Consider the following 26,503-nt stretch of genomic DNA (forward strand, 5'->3'; position numbering starts at 1 on the left):
ACGCAATGAAATAAGTATGGTCGAAAAAAAAAATTATCCTTGATATGATCTGGAATTATATTCTTTGTGGTCGCATAAAGGTACATATTGCAACATTCACGCTATTCTTACTGTTATGGCGTCATAATGATTGATACTGGAATAATCGAGTCAAAGACCAATACTCGATTCAAAATCGAATTACTCATACAATGGATTTTGCTCAACTCTACACTTAAGGTCCTTGCAACTCCGTTTAATAAACCCCAGATGAGTGTTGCATCATACTCACAGAATACATCCGTGGCCAAAAAGTGTTCTTTGTTTGGCTATCAAAGTCGATTATGTTAGCTAGGCCAAAACTCCAAAACTTCATCTCCATGTTGTTGCTCTGGAAGAGAATCTCTAGCTGTGAAGACAAATCCAGTTACACAACTAGAAAAACTTGTACAAACTGCCAATCTAGGTAATTGATGGTCAACTAGCTACTGCCTTTTTTAGTAGTTCTAGTTCTAGATGGGCACTTAGATGAAATTTGTTTACGAACATCTAGTTGACAGAAACAGTGATAGCTATGTTCTGTTATGTGATGTACTTGAAGCCATTGCCTTATTTCACATATTGACGGTACAGTTATCCTGTAGCAATTTCGGGAAACCAAATTTAGATTAAAATTAAAGTATACGAACATTTGACAAATTACATTAGAATTAGATTAGCTGCAACCAACAAAGTTACCTTAATATCCCTGTCAACGATCCTACTATCGTGAAGATAAACGACTCCAAGCACAAACTGTTGCATGCAATAAGGAGTCTGTTATGGTGCGTTGTTTTTTCTAAACTTCCATCAGCAACCGACAACAGAAAACACACATGGGATTGCTGAAATCAAAACAACTATAATAATTATTGGCAACATCTGAAAGAAGCTTTCAGTAACACATCAGGTTGAAAAGCTCGAAAATACTGGGCAATATCATTAAATTAATGATCTCGGAAAACTTGTAATTTGGATTGTGACAAGTAAAGCTGGGTTAAATCGAGTACGGGAGTCGTACGATTCTTAATCGAATGGAGTGTTAGGATTTGAGTCAAGCATTCGAGTATCACATATTCTGTGGAAAGCTCAAATATGTAGGCCTACCCTTTTGCGTGACCACAAAGAAGACAATGCCAGTTGTATATGACATTAATCATATTTCGGTATTTTTCCAGCCACACCCATTCCATTGCACTTTGTGACAATGCTGTGGGTTGATCATCACTTCACAGATATGTATTTTCCAGTAATGTGCGAAGATTTGAACTATTTGTACTACATGTTTCGTATGCTGCGATGCACCCAATCTCGGTTGGTTCTATACCAATACCGAGAAAACCATTACCGAGAACGGACATTACCGAGAACGCTATTACCGAGAATGGACATTACAGAGAATGGACACCACAGAGAATGGACATTACCGAGAATTGACACCACAGAGAATGGACATTACCGAGAATTGACACCACAGAGAATGGATATTACCGAGAATTGACACCACAGAGAATGGACATTACCGAGAATTGACACCACAGAGAATGGACATTACCGAGAATTGACACCACAGAGAATGGACAGAACCGAGAATTGACACCACAGAGAATGGACATTACCGAGAATCGACACCACAGAGAATGGACATTACCGAGAATTGACACCACAGAGAATGGACAGAACCGAGAATTGACACCACAGAGAATGGACATTACCGAGAATTGACACCACAGAGAATGGACAGAACCGAGAATTGACACCACAGAGAATGGACATTACCGAGAATTGACAAAACAGAGAATGGACAGAACCGAGAATTGACACCACAGAGAATTGACATTACCGAGAATTGACACCACCGAGAATGGACATTACCGAGAATGGACACCACAGAGAATGGACATTGCCGAGAATGGACACCACCGAGAATGGTCATTACCGAGAATATGAGCAATACCGAGAATGGACATTATCGAGAATGGACATTACCGAGAATTGCCAATGTCGAGAATCTATCTTACTGAGACGAACGTTGTCGGGAAAATTATACCTGCGAATTGACACCGAATGTGGCAACGCCGTGATGCACATACACGCGATCTGTACCTACATATGCATGACATGCCTGCATGAGTGCATGCATAAATTGTACACGCGAACTCATAGTCCTAAAGCATATGATCATCAATCAATGGGGTTGGTTTTAAAGCGGTTTTACAATATCAGATGATTGTCTACAACGTTTCCGATTCGTGTAAAAACCGTGACATACGAATTAGCCTACTCCGCTTCACTGATACGGAAATCTGGAGCATCCAGTTGTCATGCATATCTCAAAAGAGTATAATATGGTTGAAATCGACAAGTCATCAACTCTCACAGAGCTCGCAAAGGGAGTAACAAATATGCTGGCAAATCATGGTCTACATTTTTCATTTGCGGCATGAGCCTACTCATTTTCAGTAGACGGTTAGTCATTCTATAGATTGGTCAACATATATGTTTAGGCTGACGCGATAATTCATATGTTTAGGCTGACGCGATAATTCGGGAATAGAGTGTATCAAGTAGACAAGAATTAATATTGGTAGCAGATGATTACTATGGAGAAAGTGCGTATTTAATCAGTAGTGACCGTCACGAAAATCTGGCTCACGAATTATTGTAAGAGAACGTGTCTTTTGGTGATTCTGGGCGCAAACACAATTTAATGTAGGGCGTAGATAATGAAGTTGGGTTGATTAAAAATTCTATTATCGCGTTCATCAGGATTGAACAGCACAAGATAAAGAAACTTCGTTGATCGCTGCGTATACAATTAACCGAAGTACATTTTTCATCTAAAGCAGTTAGCAAACCTAGACAAACTGTACACTGCGTAATATTCCTACGCAGAAATATATTCGATTATGACCGTGACGATTGTGATTCCTAGGTAATGGCTTCGCTCAACAATCGGACAATCAACGAATTATGCACTTACCTTTGTAATGCAATATATCATATCTATATTCAATGATACGTTGCGTCGCTGTACCGTACTAATTGGACCCGAATTTCATTTCGCGATGATGATAATTCTACCTGTTACAATCGCAGAATATTGTATCAGTAGGCTGCCGTTTTACTCAGCAACCTGACAACTGACAGCCAACCATTACGCTATCTTGCAGATAGTCACGCTATATTTCCTTGTCGCTCCTTTCCTACTGTTTTAAAGCTTCTACGGCTAGCAAAAATAAGAGACTGAGAAGTTCTGAATTTACTGTAAGCCCAGAAACTCTAGTTCCAACATTATAAGCAATCATGTTCCAGGTTATTTGCATTTTATGGTTCCCTACTATTACCGAGAATGCTATTACCGAGATGGACATTACCGAGAAGGCTATCACCGAGAATGGACATTGCCGAGAACGGACAATACCGAGAATGGACATTACCGAGAATGGACAATACCGAGAATGGACATTACCGTGATTGGACAATACCGAGAATGGACATTACCGAGAATGGACATTTCCGAGAATGACATTACCGAGAATGCTATTACCGAGAACGGACATTACCGAGAATGCTATTACCGAGAATAGACAATACCGAGAATGGACATTAGCGAGAATGCTATTACCGAGAATGGACATTACCGAGAATGCTATTACCGAGAATGGACATTACCGAAAATGGACAATACCGAGAATGGACATTACCGAGAATGCTATTACCGAAAATGGACATTACCGAGAACGGACTTTGCCGTAACATATTTGATGGGACTGACACTGTATGACTATGGTACCGAACACAGTGGAATTGGAGACGACCAAAGTACCCGTAGACGTGTAACACGTGTAGCAAAACAAATCTAGGTCATTGCGACACTGTCTGTCTAGCTACATCACTCATTTTTATAACATACGTCTGTACAGCAAAGGGGGAGATCGCTTATCGCGTCGACACCCTCGGGTCGTATCTGGGACGTGAGGTCGCCGAGCATTAGTGCGCCAAAGTGTATTGTCGGTAATGGTCATTCTCGGTAATGTCCATTCTCGGTAATGGTCATTCTCGGTAATGGCATTCTCGGTAATAGGCATTCTCGGTAATAGCTTTCTCGGTAATAGCCATTCTCGGTAATAGAATTCTCGGTAATGTCCATTCTCTGTAATGGTCATTCTCGGTAATAGACATTCTCGGTAATAGTGTTCTCGGTAATAGCCATTCTCGGTAATAGCCATTCTCGGTAATAGTATTCTCAGTATTGTCCATTCTCAGTGATGTCCATTCTCGGTATTGTCCATTCTCGGTAATGTCCATTCTCGGTATTGTCCATTCTCGGTAATGTCCATTCTCGGTATTGTCCTTCTCGGTAATAGCATTCTCGGTAATAGCATTCTCGGTATTGTCCGGATACGGCATTTTATTACTTGTCTGTAGCATGCTAAAATGAAACATCCAGAGGATAAATAGGTACAGCGGTGATCACCAACACAGACTTGGCGTTTCTTCATCAGAAAGGATGCTAAATATGTGGTGATCGCTATTATCTATTTATTCACTTAGATTGTATGCCACTCTAGGCAGAAAATCTGTAGTCATGTCGGTTAACCACGCTTCATCACAAAGCCGCTTCAATTTGTCGCTAATGTCGACGTATTTTTTCTTTCTTTTAGGCGTTGCCTGGCCTGTGGAAGTTTGTAACAGCTGCACTCGATTTTGCATGACATCCATCCTTCAAAAATATATGTATATTCAAGTTGAAACCAAGTACACATATACATCTTCCATTGTTTATACTCACTTTATACACTCTAAAAATTTCCAAATGGTTACGTGACATCCTCCAACTAGAACGCGGAAGCCGTGATGCCATCCTTCAACAGAATTGTTGGTTCGGTGCATGCCATCGATGGTACGTTATCGCACATTCCAAATGCTGGGTGGGAACAGCGGCCGCCTATTACTGCCTTGTTGATCATTCGTGATACCTAAGCAGAAACAATAATGAGTTAAATACTTCATATATTCGCGAAGCAAATCTGTACTATCAATGTTTGATATAATGTGGTAATGAAAAGACGTTAGTCATGGACAATTCGCAAAAGTGTCATCAATCAAAAATGCTATACTATCTTACACTGATTCAAACCTGATGACGCAATACAAAATAATCCAGATCAGCAAGAATTTCAATGTGGCCAATCCAATCTGCAACAGTGAAAAAGATTGCATCTGTTAATATAGCCTACCTATATATGTGTCCCTGAAATAATTAGCCAAGTCTTCGGCAAAACTTGGCCAGCCTGAGTTGGAAGAAGTCAATATTTCGAAGCACTGTTTGACGTCGCACTCGGGCACAAAAGCAAGGGCCGTCAAGCACTTCACCTGAAAGTAATCATCCCGTTTTACACTTAGCGTTGACGCCGTAGCTAAAATGAACGCCTACCTGAGCGGAGAAACCGGAATTAGATTGATACTCAGTTTTCAAACCTAATTCCTGGACCTTTCTCTGCACATTTTGGCTCAAATGAAATAGGCAGCCCGTGATTTTAATGTTCGGAAATACTTCCGAGAATGCTCGAATCGCTGAGGATTCAAAGTCGTGCATAAGTGTTGTCGGATTCAAGTCTGGCCTTCTTTGTTTTAGCACCTGTTGATATAGGAATAGGCTAATCAGTTACGCATAGTCGAATATGCAGACTCACTGCTCATGCAGGTGTAGCGCTCTACACATGTTTGTAAACCCATCGAAACGACGTCTATGATTTACCTGCAGTAACCCTTTGTACATGGATACGTCTTTATGGGTCAAGAGAGCGAAAACTCCAGGGACAGTTTCATGATCTTTTGTAAAATGGATGGTGTACATCTGATGGAAGAGATTTGGCACAGTTTTAAATGTGCCGTCGGCGTGCCATTCTGTGTATCTGGTGAATAATCGAGAATAAGGCAGAAGAAAAACAACCCTTTTAAAAATGCTTAGTATGAAATTAGCAGCAGTGCGACAATACAATAGATTAGCTAACGGTTGTTGCTATATACATTACATAGAAAGACATCACCAAACCAAAATATTAACGATAACGGCACTCCACTATAGAAATATATACATTGGCCTACGCTGCTCAGACATGTGCAACGTATCGAATTAATAAAAAAGCGAGATATGTCCTTACCTTGTCATGTTTTCTAGTAATGTATCATTAGAAAAGACGATAAATCTCCTGTTACTGGCTGATCGCCCGCTGTCATACAGGACCAGATTTTCCCCTCCGGATGTTTCCAAGGTACCAATCTCCAGTACTTTGGTAGAGAGGGCTGAAAGCAATGTAACTGAAATATATTTCATTTTAACAAATAGCTAATATTATTTCTATACTTTACCGCTTGATTATTTCTGTATCTAACACGACGTATGGCTCGTTTTACGGCTTCTTTCCTCCCCATCGCAATTGCCCCTGAGGGACTTAATTGTGCGGATGCCATTACAGAGGCATATATTTTCGATGGTGCTTCGTTGCTTACGGAACCTTGGATTTTTATTCTAAATAGAGACTGTTAGCTGATCCCAAAGAAAATGCCATTCTTGGTAAGCACTATAATAAACTTGCAACATACGTTAGCGTCATGGCAAGTAAACATATCGAAAGACCAGCTTCAAACGTAATGAAACTTGACGTCATCATAGCACAATTCGAGGACTGCATTCAAAAATAGACTTGAAGGTTTGTTGCCATGTGTGGGTAACAAACTATTTATTGAATCATTTTACTTTACCACCATTTATCAGGATTTTTCCTGTTTCATATATTTAATTCCAGCGTCTAGTTTTGTGAATAACATTCAACCATTTCAAATTCAAATGCAACCCCCGAAAACGCGGTTGATCACTACTCTTTATGCATTCGGTTCACAAACGGTATTGCGCTATTCACGAACGAGCCGAAATAGCAAACGGGAAACTCAATGTTATTAGTGACTTTGTTGGAACGTGTTTCGCGGTCTCGAAAAATTGTCTCGCGGACCCCAGTTTGAGAACCACTGGTCTGGCTAGACGTGAATACATTTCCCATAAAACGATATTGAAATAACATCATACCTTTGAACCATTTCTTTTGCCTCTACTATGCCAAACGTAGCACAGTGATTGTGTTCTTGAGATTGCTTCAGAATGATTGGTGGCTCTGATCCTTCAAGGACTTTCAATGAACACCGACATTTTTTTCTGTCATAATGCGTGCATATCCAGTACGAAGTACCATTCGAAACTTTCATTCTCCTAAATACGAACTCGCCAACAGCGATCAACTTATTTCCTCGGGTCGAAGTAATGTATTTTGCTAATACATTAGATCCTGATTGTTCTGCCATTTCGTCGTCCACCTCCCTTAGCTGACCAACACCTGTCATGACTTTTAGTCGTAAAGCATGTGATTGACCGATACGGTTGGTTTTAAAACAGCTGATTGTCTCGAACACTCCACATTAGTGTGGTGATGATACCGCAACTACGGCATAACATTGAATAATTTCGCTTCACTGGCGCCCAAATCTGTAACAACCTGCTGTGATTCTAATCTTAAAAGAGCATAATATGATTAAGAGCCACTAAAGAAACTATGGTTCGATAAGGAATTCCATCGCTTCACTGGCATGGATACCTCTATTAACCCATCAACCTGCTGTGATTCGTATCTCAATTCGTTTTATCTGCTTGGAAGCGAAAAGGCAAACTATGACACAATAGTTTTCTTCAAAGGAACGGATATCTGTAATACTAGCGGAACTCATCGAGCTGCTGTGATTGGTATGAAGCAAGAAGGCATCAATTCTTTCAAATCTCGAAAAGGGGATAAACAAGTATCTAGGCGGATCATGGCCTACATTTTCGGTTGATGCAGCTTAGTCATTTTCAGCAAACGGTTGGCTTTAGGCTACTAGTAATGTCCTCTCAATAATGTTTACTTTGCTCGACTTAGAAAGCCTTATAAGGCTATTCTGCACCTTCCCCTTCCAGCAGCATATTGTTATTATTAATTGTTAATTGTTGAGAAGGAAACAATGCGACGCTTATCACCTTATCGGTGGCAGAAAGTAGTACGAGACATTTTACAGTAAACGGGTTAGATTACCACATTTCTGTCCTGTCTCATATGCACAATGCCTATAATGCACGCATGTTATGCATATGCACATTGCACAAACACAAATCGTATGTGCATCACTCTCTAATTTTTCATGAGGCTGCGCGCACTCCCCAACTCACTGCGCGGTCCCTTGGACAACAGCGCGTAACAACTATAAATAACATTGATCCCAACGTCGTGATATTAGGTATTTTCTGGTTTAGATTTCACGATATTCTTCATATTCGGAAATATACATTCTCGGTAATGGCAATTCTCGGTGGTGTCCATTCTCTTTGATGTCCATTCTCGGTATTGTCCATATTCTCGGTAATGACCATTCTCTGTGGTGTCCATTCTCGGTAATCTACATTCTCTGTAATGTCAATATTCTCGGTAATGTCCATTCCCGGTATTTTCAATATTCTCGGTAATGTCCATTCTCTGTTGTGTCAATTCTCGGTAGCGTCCATTCTCTGTGGTGTCAATTCTCGGTTCTGTCCATTCTCTGTGGTGTCAATTCTCGGTAATGTCCATTCTCTGTGGTGTCAATTCTCGGTTCTGTCCATTCTCTGTGGTGTCAATTCTCGGTAATGTCCATTCTCTGTGGTGTCAATTCTCGGTAATGTCCATTCTCTGTGGTGTCCATTCTCGGTAATGTCCATTCTCTGTGGTGTCAATTCTCGGTAATGTCCATTCTCTGTGGTGTCAATTCTCGGTAATGTCCATTCTCTGTTGTGTCCATTCTCGGTAATGTCCATTCTCTGTGGTGTCAATTCTCGGCAATGTCCATTCTCTGTGGTGTCCATTCTCGGCAATGTCCATTCTCTGTGGTGTCAATTCTCGGTAGCGTCCATTCTCTGTGGTGTCCATTCTCGGTAATGTCCATTCTCGGTGGTGTCAATTCTCGCTAATGTCCATTCTCGGTGGTGTCCATTCTCGGTAATGGCATTCTCGGTAATGGTTTTCTCGGTATTGTCCGGACACCATCTCGGTTTACAGACTTCTACAGCGAGAAAATACATTCAAAACCGTATTTCTCGTTGGTAAATAAACTCTTTTAGAAGTTCGATCAGGTTTATTGTTTATCATTTTGATTCTTTTGGCGAAAAGCGTATAATTTCAGTGCTAAATAAATCCTAACTCACCACTCGACTCAAAATCATTAGATAAAACACTCCATTAAGACCCAGTAGTAGATCATCGTGCCTAGCCTTAATGATCGTGGTTGTCTCGTGAACTAGAAAATTTTCAGTTTTTCCAAATTAGATTAGAATTAAAACTACTGTCTTTCCCAAATGTGCTTGGATTTAAAATTACAGCAACATAATGTTTTCAAACATTAGACTAGAATTAGCCTACTGAATTTGCAAAAAAGCTGATGCAATTGCGACTGCCACAGTTAGAGAGACATTGCAGTTGTAACGAGGAAATGCTTTTACCCTTCTTTTGCACAACTCGAGAACGATGTCGACAAAATCCTTGCCCTGGAAGAATCCGTGAAATCAAACGACGTGCCTATGATTCAAACTTGGTGGAGACTGATCTCTCGACATATTTTGTCTTTCTGGCGATCAGCCGCGAGCAATGTCTGGAATACAGGTAATGTGTACTAGTTCTAGTTGTGAATCTTGAAAAGGGAGTAGTTCTAGTACTATTTGTGCATTTACAAAAATTTTAGTTCCTGATGGATTGAAAACCAAGTGTCTTCGTTTAGGGCAGCGGTTCTCAACCTTTTTTGACACGCGCCCCCCTTGGCGATGGTAAACAAATTGCGCCCCACTGACCCCCTTACATTTATCGTCATGTCAAAAAGAGCATAATACTGAGGTGGGCAACCTTCTTGCTAATCATGGCATCATGGCCGCATTTCGATTACTTATGTAGCCTAAGGTCGCATTCCAGGGCATAGCCGCAATGAACGATCCGAACGCAAAATACCCATGGTAAACTGTCCATATCCATTTCCGGTGAACTCCGGACTATTTTACTTTTCACAACGGCCTATTGTACGCACCGAAATCGCGAGTGGCGATGTTATGAATAGTTGCTGGGAGTGCAGACTGTCGCGCGGAGTGCAAATTTTTCAGAGCCGCGAGTGAATTGTTATTTCTTGAGGATTCCCATTCCTGCTCCAATTAAGAAGGGCGCTACAGCATTAAAATCGAAAAATGAAGCCTTGTTGAATTGCGCGGAGCGCAAAGAAAATTTCAAGATTAAATATACTCTCTTGAAAATTCGGGAGTGAATTCGTAATTGCAATTTGCATGTCTACGGCTGCCAACACATATTAATTGAATTAGGCGTCGACGGCCGCACAAATTCCCTTCTACTGCCGCATGTGGCCATACGGGCAGCCCACCCCTGATCTAATAGTATACATAAGGTATATCTTACGCCAATTTTAAATCCGCATTCCAGTTGTTTACTCTTTTACATTACTGACAAACTTCCCTAAACTTGTTTGAAAATAACAAAAAAATATTGAAAAGGACATCAATTAATTTCAAGGTAGGTTGCACCGAGACTAATCCTGATGCTGGTAGTGACTACAGAGAGAACGGCGCCGTTCTGTCCTGCCATGCCCAATTTGATCAGCCCCCCAGGTTGAGAACCCCTGGTTTAGGATGAATTATACTGGTGTGGTACCTATTTTTGCAGTCTGTGACATTGCTGCAGGTTGATCACGACAACACAGATATGACTTCTCCACTAGCGTGGGTATAGTTTCTACTACATTTTTTGTATGCTGCAATACGACCAATCTGGGTTTACAGATATTCACAGTGGAAAATACATTTGAATCCATAACTCTCAGTAAGTTCAGTTAGTTTTATTGTTGACTTTTGTGGCATATACTTCAAAATTCTAAAATTTCATAGCTCACTACTTGACTAGAATGATTGTGTCCAGCCCTAATGGTCAGAATTGTCTATCAAGAAAATTTTGAGCTTTTCCAAACTGGCTTAGAATCAAAATTATCTGTAGCCTACACAATTTATTTCTCAATAAGATGATAATTAGAATTACAGCTGGTTTTTCCACTTGTACTTGGTATTAGAATTACAATGACGTAATTTTGTTTTACAAATTAGCCTAGAATTACTGAATTCGCAAACGAAATACACCAAAAATCGGTTAAATTGATATCAATTACTTGTTGAAGTCTGCTAGTAAGGAGCATTACAGAGCTGGTACATTTCTGAGCGCTATAGTTAGAGAGACAGTACAGTTGTAACACGGAAATGCTTTTACCCTTCTTTCGCACCACTCGAGAACGATGTAGACAAAATCCTAGTCGTGGAAGAATCCATGAAATCCAACGACGTGCTTGTGAGTTCAAACTGTGACGAAGATGATCTCTTGACATTTTGTCTTCCTCGTGATCATCCGCAGCAATGCCTGGAATTTAAATACCAGGTACTAGTGACAGGAGTGTCAGGAGGTGTATATTTTAATAAGGTATCCTGATTACCCGGCAGATTATATTGTTTGGCCAATCATATCGAGTCTGTATTATTGTTCGAAAGACATCAGCCATGAAAGATAAAAAAAAATATCAGCAATTTCCATGACAGCACAACATGGTAGCAGGCAGTCGGAGAACTATCATCAGCGATTGCTACAATATTCATCGATTTGTTATTCATCGCTGATACTCGAGTATAGGAGTAACGTCGTATGAAGTACAAGCAGAAGTAGCGATTCTGAAGTAGGCTATAAAGTAGGTATTCTAGGACTAGTTTTGCAAAAAAACTGTTACATAGAGGTATGCTAGTAGTTCAAAATAATATCCCCTTAAGTGATCTGAGAAATAGTGCATGTCTACGCCACATCAAAATCTTCTTTAGTATTCTGACAAAGTAGAAGTACTCTTTTTACTGACCACTTTACAGGATTATAGCAACAAGCAAAGTTGTTCCAATAAAGGCTCTGAAGGTTTGGAAATGTTCCTCAACCTAGTTGCCATATTATTTTGTTATCGGCCGAGTATATCGGGCGTATCAGTGAAGGTGCTACTTATCGTTATCGGCTCAAATATACGATATCGGCCGTGCTCTAGTTATCATGAATGAGATTTGAGTACGCCACTCAAAATGTAATACTCGATTATCTAGTTGTCCAAATCTGCTAGTAACGATCATTACATAGCTGATGCAATTCCGACCTCAACAGTTTGAGAGACATTGCAGCTGTAACAAGGAAATGTTCTTACCCTTCTTTTGCACAACTCGAGAATGATGACGAAAAAATTATCGTCTTGGAAAAATCCGTGAAATCCAATGTGCTTGTGATTCCAGCTGCGATGGAGACTGATGTCTTGAAATTTTGTCTTTCTGATGGTCATTGCCTGAAATTGCGATTCGCATAAATGGTCAATCTAGTTATGTGACGAGCAACAAACTGAATCTTTCTCTGACTAGCTCTATGTCTAATTGTGGACTCGGAAAAGTAAGTAGTTGTAGGCTTCTAGTTATAGTTGTACATTTTGGATATTGAGTCGTTATATGGTTGTTCAGTTTGAAAATCCAGTGTGGTAGCTTACCGGCCAACCATTAGGGTTGTTCAGAATTGACCGACTTTCAAAAAGTCCAGGTTTTCAGTCCGATTCCCATGCCTTATACCTTAAAAACATGTTCTGGCTACTTTTTTTCGTAACTCGTCCCCTGCATCCGTGTGCACATTGAGCTGGAAGAATAGCAGCTGAAAATAGGGGATTCCCCTAAAATCTGAGTGTCACGATTTTACCTAGCCTAGTTAAAGTGACATATAACATGGATTTATGCAGCTGTTGCGGTTTGGAGTGCTACAAAACCCCACTATATAAGGCATTGCTAGTTCAGGATATCATTTCCATGTCCCACACTGCCTTAGAACTGCTCAAAACTACCTAAAACTGATAGTCATTTTGTTGGATCACATATCCTACACCCCTCAAACCTACCCGGCACTGTTCATCAATTTCCTGGATCCCCATGTGCAAGAATACAACTGTAAATGTAACATCCACTCACAGCCACATTATAAACATCACAGGAAACGAAAAAAATAAGGCAAAGACAGAGATCAACTTGGCAAAATATTACATAACTCAGGTGGATGAAATGGTTGCTTTCGAGAAATCTGCACATCTGTTCCGGTGATCTTCCACAGCTTGCAGGAGGCTCGCTCGCTGTTTTTTGTCATCCGTTATGAACGCAGCATAGTCGGTATTCAATTTTACCATACGCTCTGCTGCATCATTAACTACTTCAACAGTATTCACATATTCTTGAGCAGTCACGAAATCCGGATCAGTATGCCATTCCGAAACTGGAAGACTCAACCAATCATGTTCCACATGTATAGCATCAAATAGAAACCACGATTCTGGCCCAATCAAATCGACCATACTCATTGACTCAGAGACAGAGTCAGAGATCAGACTGAGAGGCATACCTCTGCGAAATTTTTCAGGGATTGGCATTTTCAGCAATTTAGCAGCCATCGCTGCCTTCAGTTTGTCAAGAATCTTTGGATTAGCCGAGAACATGCTGGTAAATACCACCATTTCCTCAGTTAGATACCAATGATGTTTTCGCAATTTCTTGTATGCCACATCAGCAACAGTGAGATCGCATAATGAAAAGTTTTTCATGTCATGAATGAATTTGAGATCATTCCAAGGTGTGTCACATGCAATACCAGTTTTCAACCAAGCTGGAACATAAAACAAAGCAATGAATGTATTGATTTGTTCCAACTTTTCAATGAACTCTTCAGAATAGTCCATTTGCTCACTCCACATGAACATTTTTTGACAGTACAGGACTTGACTCGTCCATCTGGCGCTATGAGTAGCACCAGGCTTGCGAAAACGATGCTCAACATATTTGTCATCCAAAATCGCCAAGGTCCCTGTTGCATATTCTCTGTAGTCATCTCTTATCAAGACTTCTTTCTTCTTTCCATCATTGGGTTTCATCAGTGGAATTATTTCTTGCTTTACTTCATCAGCTTTCATCGCCAACCAGCTGCCTTCAATAAACTTCAGCGTTTTATAGTATCTTGATTTATCAATATGTTTCCACTTCTTCTTGGAGGTATTCAAATCCTGTTTTCATGGCCTGTGGTTGTCGATCCAAACAAACACTTCCAAACCTCTCGAATGACCAGTTCATAAATATGATGGCGACAGGCATTGTAGAAAACTTTCCTGTTAATCAATTCTTCAAGTAACGGAACCGCACCTTTGTTTTTACCAGTGTTTGAGGATGTTGTGTCAAACACAAGAGCTCTAACAGATTTTGTTAAATTCCAAAGTTCCAGCAGTTCACATGATGCATCAGCCTGTGCTTTTCCTGTAGCACTTTCCGACTATGCTGCGTTCATAACGGATGACAAAAAACAGCGAGCGAGCCTCCTACAAGCTGTGGAAGATCACCGGAACAGATATGCAGATTTCTCGAAAGCAACCATTTCATCCATCTGATTTATGTAATATTTTGCCAAGTTGATCTCTTTCTTTGCCTTATTTTTTCGTTTCCTGTGATGTTTATTATGTGGCTGTGAGTGTATGTTACATTTACAGTTGTATTCTTGCGCACGGGGATCCAGGAAATTGATGAACAGCGCCGGGTAGGTTTGAGGGGTGTAGGATATGTGATCCAACAAAATGCTATCAGTTTTAGGTAGTTTTAAGCAGTTCTAAGGCAGTGTGGGAAATGGAAATGATATCCTGAACTAGGAATGCCTTATATAGTGGGGTTTTGTAGCACTCCAAACCGCAACAGCTGCATAAATCCATGTTATATGTCACTTTAACTAGGCTAGGTAAAATCGTGACACTCAGATTTTAGGGGAATCCCCTATTTTCAGCTGCTATTCTTCCAGCTCAATGTGCACACGGATGCAGGGGACGAGTGACAAAAAAAGTAGCCAGAATATGTTTTTAAGGTATAAGGCATGGGAATCGGACTGAAAACCTGGACTTTTTGAAAGTCGGTCAATTCTGAACAACCCTACCAACCATGTATACCTAGGGTGATGAAAAAATCTGCATCGAGTTATAAAGTGGGAAGCTCGTGGCTAGGACCGGCATAGTGATTCGGATATTGGAATCTGAGTTAAGCATCAATTCTAATGATTGGAGTTGACAAGCGAGAGATGAGTTTTTTAGTTTTAAAATGATACGCTCCTGGCCACCAAGAGGAAATCTATCAACTAGAGGTATAGTTTTGATATGATTTTCCGGTGTGGAAGCCATGAAGTAACGATTGATCATATCGCACTAGGGTTAGTTCGGATATCAATAATTTTCACTATCCGGATAACGGATATATCCGGATATTTTGGAATTTATCTAACCGGTTAACCGGATAATAACTGTCAAGTGAGACAATCGATTTCATTAGGTCTGCATGTAAAACGGATCGCAAAATCATTACACAGTGTTATTGTAGAGTACCTACCTACGGGCGCAGTATGAGCGAATACGAGAAAAACCACGCAAATTTGATGTTCACTGCTTCTGTAATGCCCTCTTTATAAAGCACAGATGCATCAATTGTGGGATCCTGTAGCCGGGACCGGAATTTTGTAACAAAGAGTCCACGTTCATTGAATGCTTTTTCAGCTTCCACAGAAGTGGGCTGAATAGAGAGCAGCGCTTCGTAGAGAGTCAAAAGGTTGGCAGGTCGTACGCCGGAAACTTCAACGGCTTTACATCCTTTTGACCATCCTTATGTTTAGGTTTGGAGTACTAGAAGGACGACTAGCTGATACTGGAATTGATGCCGACATGATACCTCGCTCTAATTCACGTGATCAGACACGCAGCCAGCCGAAAATGTAGGGGGATTGAAATAAAATCAGGGGGTTTCGATTTTTTTTTCGAATTAATCATCAGCGGAAATCAATTACGCTTGCACGCATGCACATATTTTTGCGAACATTCGATGTCATTCAGTTTCGCGGTGTCACTCTCCGAATCACTAATTAGAATACACTTAACGGCATATCGTCAACAAGCCATCGAGAGATAGGAGCCAATGCATGCTGGGTCCGAGATGGTTTGGCCAGCGATTATATCGTTCGTAGGCCTATTGCAGATGCGATTGTGTTAGGTCAACGATAATATCGTGAGCACCAAGCCAATGAAGATGCGATTGTGCAGGCCAGCGATGGAATAGTGTGTACACTGCACATGGCCTATTGCAGATGCGATTCTTCAATCCAGTGGAACTATCGGCTTGTTGAAGACGCGATAAATCAGGCCAGAGACGATAGCCGAGCGCGCGGCAATCATCCTAATTTAACGATTTTCTCAGCAGGAGATCGCGTCACATTACATTGTGCAATGTGTACGGACGTATCTCGCTAATTGGCAACACGCTTCTCGTTAATCAGCCGCGCCAACACTGAATGCGACTTATTGAAGCTTACTAAAACGTGTAAAATGCATTAGCAACGATTCTTTTTTATCCGGTTAACCGGCAGAAAAATATCCGGATATCAGATAGTGAAAATACCTGCGGTTAACCGGTTAACCGGTTAACCGGTTAACCGTTATCCGGATAATCCAACCCTATATCGCACCTAACAAGATATGAGGTACGTAACTACACACATTTGTGGAAATGACTTATCTCTGAAGGAATCAACCCACAGCATTGTCACCAAGTGCTATGAAATAGGCACGGCCGAAAAAATACAAAATTATCTTTAATATGATGTAGGACTGGCACTACAGTGTTTGTGGTTGCATAAAAGGTACATATTTGAATTTTTCATATCAGTCATAATGTGGGTAACGCTGTCATGAATGCTACTCAAATACTCGACTCGATTCACAGTCGAATTACTCGGGTGCGCCATATTTTCCATCTCTATACCCAAGAACCTTACAACCCCAATGTTGAATCACACTCACATAGCACAACCCATCGACCGGATGTCCACGTTGAAACTGTTTCCTTACTTTCCTAGAACTTCCAGGGCAATATAGTTGGAGGTGCCGCAAAACGTGTTCTTTGGTCAGCTGTCAAAGTCGACATTGGTAGCTAAGCCAAAATATCCACTCTTCATCGTCATGTTGTTGCTCAGGAATAGGTTCTTAAGATGTCAATACAAATTTTGCATTTAGTTACACAAGCATCCAGACTTGTACAAATCTCCAAACGCGTTAATTGATGGCCAACAAACAACTGCTTTTTTAGTAGTTCTAGTTCGGATTTGATGAGTTTAATTGTTGGACAAATAGGAAAACACGTTCGGTGTGAATCGTAATACCGTTTTTCTGTTGTATGCTGTTCTCATTTTCTAGATCATTACAATTCAGTAAGTCACGTTTTAGTTCAAGTAATTGGTCAAGTTCAAGTCTAGTTCTAGTATTAGTAGCGCATTTTAATAAATCCAGCAGTTTGTACAAGTCCGGTATACCTGCAAGCAATGTTACCTTGATATTCTGTGAAGATAACTATCACCAAGCAGAAGCTGTTGCATGTAATAACAGGTCTCTGGTTCCGTGATGACTCGTCGTCCTTTGTAAACTTCCACCTGTGACTGACAACAAAATGAAAAGCTAATTGGATTGCTAGAGAATATTATTTGTTAGGCACATATGAATTAGCGGTTCTCAACCTGAACGGTCAAATCTGACAACAAATTTTGCGTATCGGTGAACCTTGCAAATAGACAATGACATGTAATGATGCCTAAAGGTTTGATATTAGACATATCCTATGTAGGAGCATTACTCATATGGCGTGAATAATATGAAGTCATAACGAGTGATACTCGAGTCGAAGACTAATAAGTGATTCAGAATCGAATTTCTCATGTGCTCGATTTTACCCATTTCTACACCTAAGACCGCTGCAACCCCCATTAGTAAGTCCTAGATAAGTGATACTCACAAAACACATCCAAGCCACAAGGTGTCCATTTTGAAACTGTGTCCATTCTTGCCGAGAACTTCCAGGGCAATATAGTTTGGTGTGGCCCAAAAAATGTTCTTTGTTTGGTTGTCAAAGTCGACTCTGGTAGCTTGTCCAAAATCTCCAATCTTCACCTCTATGTTGTTGTTCAGGAAGACGTTATCCAGCTGTCAATGCAAATCCAGTGACACAACAATATAGACTTGCATGAACTACCAATCTAATTGGTTGATGGTCAATTAGCTATACTGGTTTTGTGAGCAGTTCTAGTTCTAGATTCGCATTTGCACAAAATTAGTTACCCTACAATTAGTCGACACAAATCTTGCTACCGATGTTTTGTTGTGTGATATTGTTGCAGTCATTGCTAGCTCAGAGTCGTTATTACTAACAAGGGCTTAGCAAGGTGTGGGTGTGGGGCCGAAACCCCTCTCAGTTCAAAGTCGAATAACAACTTGCAAGTTTCATACCAAATCCTTGTTTTCACCAGAAGTCATTGGTGCATACGGCTTATACCAGTCACATATAGATTCCTTGCGTTAACAAACTTTACTCACCTTCCGCACAATTTTACTAGCAAAAACTCATTTTGTTCCGACTTGCGTGATTTTTGAAGCATTTCGCGAATCCCCGTTTGCCAAGAAATGTATCGTTTCCCAGTGGAGTCATCACACACGACTACGGGATCTCTTTAGTAGCGATCTCAACTTTATCTTATATTATAGTGAAATCAAATACAAATCAGTCTGGAAAATGAAATATCTTGTATTAACAGACAGGCAAACTGATACCGGAACAAAGTCTATTATGTTGTTTAAAAATACCTTATTTTGAAAAATTTTACTGGTTAGTTGATATACCGTAATAGTTAGGTTGTCCAAAAAATATGTTGTTGTTTAACAAACTTGATTCATACTTTATACTTGTAGTTCAAAGACTAGGCCTTTAGAAGACTAGACAGCTAAAACTGGAACTATAACCCCAGGCTACATCCCTGTTAGTAGCGATGACTTCGAGCTAGCAATGGGCCATTGCTAATGGCTTGCTGCAAGAACATCACACAACAGAACACGGGTATCACGATTCATACTAAATTACGACACGAGTTTTCTATAGTGGTTTGGCAATTAATTTCTTTCTAAATGCACAACTATAGAACTATACAACTGGGAATTTTCAAAGTACGCTACTGATTGATATGAAACTTGATCTACTCAAAATACCAGTAATTAGCTAACTAACTGGATAGGTAGTTTGTAGAGGTCGGCACAGAACCTCAAGTAAAACAGATAAAAATATAGTAGCGAAATGGATAATGATTCGCGGTGATGGTATCATCGTGCCATCTCGGTTAATAGTCCAGAGCGATGATTAATTGACCGTCAGGCAACAAGATCGATAATTTGTAGAAGTCTGCACAGAACCTCAACTTGAAGTCCCCAGGAAAAACAGATGGAATTATAATAGCGGAACTGATCATGAGCGGTCACGGTAACATCCTAATTTCTCAATGTCTAGTCCAGAGAGATAATTTGATGATAATTCGCAAATTGAGAAATACAAGTCGCGTGGGATAATTGATATTAGTCTTTGACACTGGTAAAAGGTTATGTCATAAAGTATATAGCTTCTTCTTTATAATAACAGTAATCTGAATTATACTTTTGCAATAGATTACTAACTTTCTGAGGTTAGTAATCTATACTTTCACTGAGCAGTGAGCAATCAAATATCTACTCAGACAGAGGGGAATCACCCATATATATTGCGGCCGAGGTCAATGAGCCGTAAACGAATGGCACAAAGACAACAAAACATACGACAGTTTTTTTTTTATTTCGTCGATCATACAAAAGCTAATGGTAATACCCATGCAAGATGTGGAATGATAGATTTATTAATCTACGAAACTGATATTTGATCAGTGGTTTTCAACCTTTACTAACATACCGAGCTCTTGCGCTAATCAGCAAGCCTTCTATGGCCTAAAATTATTGCCCAGTAAGAGTAACATAGAATACGAAAATCTACCTCATTACACGTCTGATACATCACTACAAAATGTTGGTACCTGCAGTCAGCAGTGCATCAAAAGAACGACACCCTATGATTGTCTCACGAAAAAAAATATTAGAAAGAATATTTCGTGCCAGGCAGTTCTGCTTTCTACTTTTTTGCCGCCGTACAACCCTAAGGTGTCGCTATGACTCCATAAGGTATGCCCAATGATTGGGTATGCGAGACAGGTGTTCTGCTTTTCTTATTCACTGCTCAGTGCTCAGTTTAGTTTAGTTGTTAGTTGTAGGTCGAATTTTCAAGTAGTTCTAATTCTAGTTCGTGATTTTGAATAGGTTATAGTTGAAGAAAATTAGCTGCCGATAAACTGAAACTTGAATCAGAAGTAGAAAACGTATTGTCATCAACCGTAAATTGTGATGCCAGTGTTTTATTGGGTGAAGTTCTTTGCAACTAATAACAATTGCAAGCTCAGAATCATCACTAGTAAGTAGTAACGGTTGAGCAGCTAAGGGTTAGTTTTCGAGGGTCAACCCCCCTCCCACCCCCCCCCCCCCATTTAAAACTTGCACTGATGTTCATTGTTCATGCGGAAAGCCGATTCTAATGAGATAAATATGAAGTCGATTCAAGATTGAATCTATACTTGTGATTCATAGTTACGAAGGCAGTTAGATCTAGTCTTTTCTAGCGTGTCTAAAAGTGAGTAATTCGACTTTTGGGCGCTTCTTCGTTATACGATCAGAGAGAACCAGTGCTCCCCATGATACCGATCAACAATGTTCCCATTGAACATGTCACTATGTAACGTGTTTCACATGATATCGAGCTGTGCTTCCCCTAAACCTGATATTTTTTCTGCGCAGGAGACCCTGGTTCGATTCTCGCCAGTACCCTCTTTCTGTGAGACGCTGTCGGGAAATCCGGTGATGGGCAACGAGATTTAAGCGAACGTAAAGCAGCATGGAGGAGTCTGAATGACGATAGCCAAGAGAATTTGTTTTATATTCACTGAACACTGTGTGAAAGTGGTTTTTGCCCGTATTTTGCATAGTTATTATATGCGGTAAAGATATTATACATTAGGGTCATATTGGAAGTACTGTACCTCGTATCAGTTATTGGTTCTCAGAAGACCTAGAACGTGACAGTTCGGTCTTGCTCACATCATCGCTAGTCAGGTAGAGGTAGATGACAGGGCTATAATGACTCGAGTCAGACTTGAGTCGCGATTTTCTTGTGAATTTTTCTGGAGATTTAAGCGAATGAAGAGCAGCAAGGATTAGAGTCTGAATGAAGATTCTAAAGATTCTAAATAGCGCATATATGTGATATCAACTATTTATCAAAATCGCGTGTGATTTGCCAAATCCATTTCAATCGCAGTTGCGAAGTAGTGCTAATAAAATCGGCATTGTATAAGGCAACAATAAAGTGCACTGCTTTGCTTAGTCTTGATGGCAGGTTCTCCCAACAGATACTTCCGATGTGTTCAGCGACATTTGTTTTATAGCAGCACACCAGCAGACAGTATATCCTGATCCTTGCGGGCCCCGGCTGCTTCAGTCATATCTTCATCCAAAATCAGGCTCTACAACAGACAAATATTACTGCTTAAACAAACTAACAAATACTCTTACCAGAATATAAACCAATCGCTTTACTTCAAATGCATAAATTTAGGTACATATGATCAGAGTTGAGTACCGTAATACGACTACGTTACCGATGGATTTCTGCGTAATTCTGACGATATCATTCTAAATGCTTTGTACAGGATTGACATCTAGCACAGGTGAATCTCTGATGACTTCTACAACAAATTTCCGAAACGTTTACAACCAGAAATCAACAGTAACTAGTTACCCCGAGAATACGGCCCGCCGTTTCGTAATGAGTTCCAATCTGCAGTGCAGCACTGCTTGGAAAGAATGCGACATTGCTCCGATATAAAGTATATCCTACGTCGTATTAGTTTATTGTCACGCCATAAAACTGGTGCGAATGCAGTCGACTAGTTGCATTATTGATAACTAGCATCCGTAGGTTAGTCATCTGTAGTTTAATTCACCAGAAGACATTTTACGCCAAGACAACAAACCTGAATAGTGTTTTGGACACAATGATGAAAGCTGATTTTGTCTCACAAACTGTATCACGGACAGTTAGCCTACCTCAGATATCACTAGAAGCAGAGCATCAATATGGCGATGTCTTGTATATCTGCCATGTTTGCACATTAAGTCGAGAAGGTATGCTTGCACTTGCAGTGTATGAACTGAGAAATGAAATAGCAACTTTCCTTGAATATACAAACATCGCCGGACTCTTTGGCAAGCTTATCATACGCCTAAAACCGTCGATACGAAGATATTATATAATCGCCATTTCCCCATTTACACATGTACTTGACTCTAATTGAATTGATGCTATATTGGTAAATAAGAAAAAAGACCAGGCGCCCAGATATACGTTCTGATTTTCTGAATTCTAAATTATGTGCACCCATATTCGTTTACAAAACCATTCATGATAGGTAATCGGAGCGCGGAATTGGCGGGTGTGTTGGTGTGTGCCTGCAAATTGGAATTCATTTCTGCGCAGATTCGTTTCTCTATCAAGGCCATTGACATTAATCGGAAAATGCAGAAATACAGCTTAAACACCGATATAATGAGAAAACAATTGTCGCGACGAAAGTTACTCAATACGGTGTTACACTCAAAACCGATTAGTGGCGATACTGATTAGATTACAGACTACACGCTTTCTCATTTGAGATCATCCATATTTCTTGTTATCTACTTAATATATTCGTACTCCGAAATTATCGCACGAAGTCATTTCTCAGTCTTCCTATCATTATTTACGTGATGCATCACAAGATTATGGGTGGCACAAATTCTGATTTTATTCGATTCGTTCGAACCTTCTACATTCCGATAAACTTGATTACTGGATGTTCTCGGATCGATAACAACATTATCGAAAATTAAACTATTAGGCATTACATAGACAGTGGATTTCTATTGGTAGGATCGCGGCATGCGTCCGGAAGTGGAATTAATTCTAGCCCAAGGGTGGCCAACCCGCGGCCGTACAACGAAATTTGTGCGGCCGTCAACACGTAATTCAATTAGCATGTGTTGGCGGCCGTCGACATGCAGATTGAATTTACGAATTGACCAATGTACTCCCGAAACGCTAAAATTAGTTCTAAAGAAGCAAAACCAATGTAATCGTGATTACTTTTGAAATGTAATCGTTATCGACTACTTCCTGATTTTACTGTAATCGGAATCGATTACATTCATGAATTAATCACCCCATGTCTGACTACGAATAACTTGAGATTACGTGGGATTAAAATCGCAATCAAATAATATGAGAGTGTCTTTTCTAGCTTTCAGAGCTTGGACAAACGTATCAGGCTTATATCGCAACACTGCAATATGTGGCCATAAAAAACGGTGCACAGTTATTTTTAGTACCATCCGCATTAGTCCTAAATAGACATAATAGAATATCTGAGGAAAGTATCTAAACGTGTACCCTCAGAATTGAAACTGCGATACCTCTCTACACTCGAAATCGCATTTACGAAATCGCTCATTACTAGGGCAAGTTTGTCCAACTTTTGCGACTTTTTTATACAGAAATCGAAACCGCGATATCTCTCTACGCCCGAAATCACATTTTATCTTAATTAGTTAGTGGTGATGTCATCCCCTTCGCATCCCCTATGGAAACGAAGTCCAACTGTGAGCGAGGCGGTGTTTCTGATGATGCAGCATTTCTTGCAAAATTGCTCGGCGATTGCATTGAGTTGAATGCCACGGTGCGCTAGAATCCGCACACGTGAGATAGTGTGACCTCGTGTTGTTTCAATTGGTACATCATCATTGGTTTACAATGAAAAGAAAGGAAGATGTCGAAGCGACTAGGAGTTGTCTATGGAATCGGACACCCACCTTGGCCTAGGCGATGTAAAGAGGAGGCATGCACACTGAATGAAAGTAAAGAAGATAGTATAGAAAAAAGAAGCGACAAGAAATAGGGCGGCATGTCATGGGAAGCGAGATCGATAAGTCAGTCGTGGTCCGGTAATCCTAAGGATGAACTGTATTTATTTAGTAGTAATTAATTGCTTGTATTTCGACTTGAATGTGGACATGCTCGTCGACTGCCGGATGGCCGGCGGGATACTGTTCCGTACATCAGGTTCAGCATACTTGATAAAGGGATGATCTTTTCCGTCGATCATATGATATTTGGACGACGTGGACGCGCGTGTGTTGTACTTGTGCGCTTTTGATTCAGAGGTAAAGAAGTCATTGAAGTATTCGGGGCAACGACCGCAGTGAAACTGATACATAAACTTGGCGATTTCTAGTTTCCGCATATCTTCTATGTTTATGACATTTTCTCGGTCATCTCGGCAATGAGAAGAGGAGCTGCGAAATTGAAATTCGCTAGACATGTTAATGCGCTCAAACAACCACTGAGTATTGCCATCTTCTGATGGTATTATTCAGCATCAAAGATAAAGCATCTGAAGTAGCTATTAGTTCGGATAAGAATACTAAAAATAGGAAGTCTTTAGATCCATCTGTGAAATTCGGAGTATAGCTATGCTATGTAGAGAATATATATGATTTAATGATATTGATTTTCTGATATCGGTTGAAGGGTGGATGTATTTTACGTATTGAGTGGCACAAGAAAAGATCCATATTTGCTGTTAAAATTGTCCAATGTCTGTCTCCAAATATTGCTGCCGCCAATAATTCATAGTAGCTTAGTATGTGCAATTGTCAATATCATTGACCGAATGTCATCATGAATTCGAGAAAATATACGCGCTAGGCGCGACCAGATAACTGTAACGCACGGAAACATAAAAACTGGTTTAAACGTTAGTCGCGAAAGGGCGTCAGGTGGATCGCGCAATGGAATTTGTATGAAATGGGTCGTGAACTGAAAAAGAGGTTGAGTAGCACTGGCTTAGTAAACTGTATGTTTCTTCCCGATTGCTTTCGAGTATATCATTAGCCAGATTATCCTGTTGGGTTCTAAGACTGTAACGATACTTTTAGCATTTCAAAGCATGTCTATTTCTCAAAGGCTTGTCATTGCATTCTGCTATTGCGGGCCAAATGAGAAGTAGGAAATACGCTTTTCTATTGAGACTTTAAAACAGTGGTTCTCAAACTTTTTTAGGCACGCCTTTCTTTATGATAGTGACAAATTTCGCCCCCTCCCTCTATCACGATATCACAAATTATTAATAAGTACTAAGTAGCCTACAACCAGAATGCTAGCAATGCCAAACGATTTCTTATTTTGTTAACCCATTCTTTGGTCTAGCCGCGATGCTTTACTAAAATCTCCGCAGAAGATGCTGCATCAATTAATGTTGTTATCATATCTCTTCAATCTTCATTCAGACTCTAATCCTTGCTGCTCTTCATTCGCTTAAATCTCCAGAAAAATTCACAAGAAAATCGCGACTCAAGTCTGACTCGAGTCATTATAGCCCTGTCATCTACCTCTGCCTGACTAGCGATGATGTGAGCAAGACCGAACTGTCACGTTCTAGGTCTTCTGAGAACCAATAACTGATACGAGGTACAGTACTTCCAATATGACCCTAATGTATAATATCTTTACCGCATATAATAACTATGCAAAATACGGGCAAAAACCACTTTCACACAGTGTTCAGTGAATATAAAACAAATTCTCTTGGCTATCGTCATTCAGACTCCTCCATGCTGCTTTACGTTCGCTTAAATCTCGTTGCCCATCACCGGATTTCCCGACAGCGTCTCACAGAAAGAGGGTACTGGCGAGAATCGAACCAGGGTCTCCTGCGCAGAAAAAATATCAGGTTTAGGGGAAGCACAGCTCGATATCATGTGAAACACGTTACATAGTGACATGTTCAATGGGAACATTGTTGATCGGTATCATGGGGAGCACTGGTTCTCTCTGATCGTATAACGAAGAAGCGCCCATATATTGGCAGGTGGGTATTATGGGAAATAAGGAAGTTGTTAGTCAGGCTTATTCAGATAACTTAGTTTGTTGTATATTTTGCATTGGGATAATAGTGCTTCCCATACTTGTACAGACTAACTGAGCACTGGATTTTGAAAAAAACTTGACTTGAATTGGAACTAGCATTACTGACTGTGAATCGCAATCAGAACTAGGCTTTCTTCAGTAAAATCCGCAATCAGTTGACCATCAACTAACTAGGATCATAGTTCGTACAATCTACAAGTCTGGAGCTTTCTATAAAAATCAAGTTATCGTGATTTCAGAATCTAACAAATCGACATATTGTTTACTGAGGCCTCAGTCAGATATAGGCCTACTTTCGATGCAACCTGCCATTTTTTGTGTTAATCATCATTTATTAAAATACAC

The 26,503-nt window shown here is 40.2% G+C and overlaps 2 protein-coding genes and 1 long non-coding RNA gene across 4 annotated transcripts in view; all 3 read right to left on the reverse strand.

Moving 5' to 3' along the window:
* The window catches only part of LOC145444738 (serine/threonine-protein kinase PLK1-like), a 261,677-nt gene that overhangs the window by 10,971 nt on the left and 224,203 nt on the right, over positions 1 to 26,503 (reverse strand). The window lies entirely within an intron of this gene.
* LOC145440137 (uncharacterized) lies at positions 261 to 9,885 on the reverse strand. The gene is made up of 3 exons (XR_013915436.1): positions 9,581 to 9,885; positions 718 to 863; positions 261 to 388 (listed from the first exon to the last, which is right to left on the reverse strand). It is a non-coding gene; the product is annotated as an uncharacterized LOC145440137 (long non-coding RNA).
* Positions 4,434 to 5,780, reverse strand: LOC145440123 (uncharacterized). Of its 2 annotated transcripts, XR_013915432.1 has the most exons (4): positions 5,459 to 5,780; positions 5,262 to 5,397; positions 4,814 to 5,000; positions 4,434 to 4,744 (listed from the first exon to the last, which is right to left on the reverse strand). XR_013915432.1 is itself a non-coding variant. In XM_080317719.1 (3 exons), the coding sequence occupies exons 1-3, from the start codon at positions 5,618 to 5,620 to the stop codon at positions 4,930 to 4,932; spliced, it is 369 nt and encodes a 122-aa protein (XP_080173845.1). In that variant the 5' UTR covers positions 5,621 to 5,780; the 3' UTR covers positions 4,434 to 4,929. The 2 variants fall into 2 exon arrangements, 1 of the variants encoding a protein (XP_080173845.1); XM_080317719.1 differs by having other exon boundaries at positions 4,434 to 5,000.

Source organism: Botryllus schlosseri, chromosome 1, assembly GCF_051294905.1.
Source record: "Botryllus schlosseri isolate E-star chromosome 1, Bs_hap1, whole genome shotgun sequence".
Lineage (NCBI taxonomy): Eukaryota > Metazoa > Chordata > Ascidiacea > Stolidobranchia > Styelidae > Botryllus > Botryllus schlosseri.

What these genes read in the sequence shown, in the direction of transcription:
- LOC145440123 (XM_080317719.1), bottom strand. Translation starts at nt 5,620, where the DNA reads ATGCACGACTTTGAATCCTCAGCGATTCGAGCATTCTCGGAAGTATTT. An exon ending in ATTCCGGTTTCTCCGCTCAG is followed by an intron (nt 5,398 to 5,458) that starts GTAGGCGTTCAT and finishes GATTACTTTCAG; the next exon opens with GTGAAGTGCTTGACGGCCCT. An exon ending in TTTCAGGGACACATATATAG is followed by an intron (nt 5,001 to 5,261) that starts GTAGGCTATATT and finishes GTTTCTGCTTAG; the next exon opens with GTATCACGAATGATCAACAA.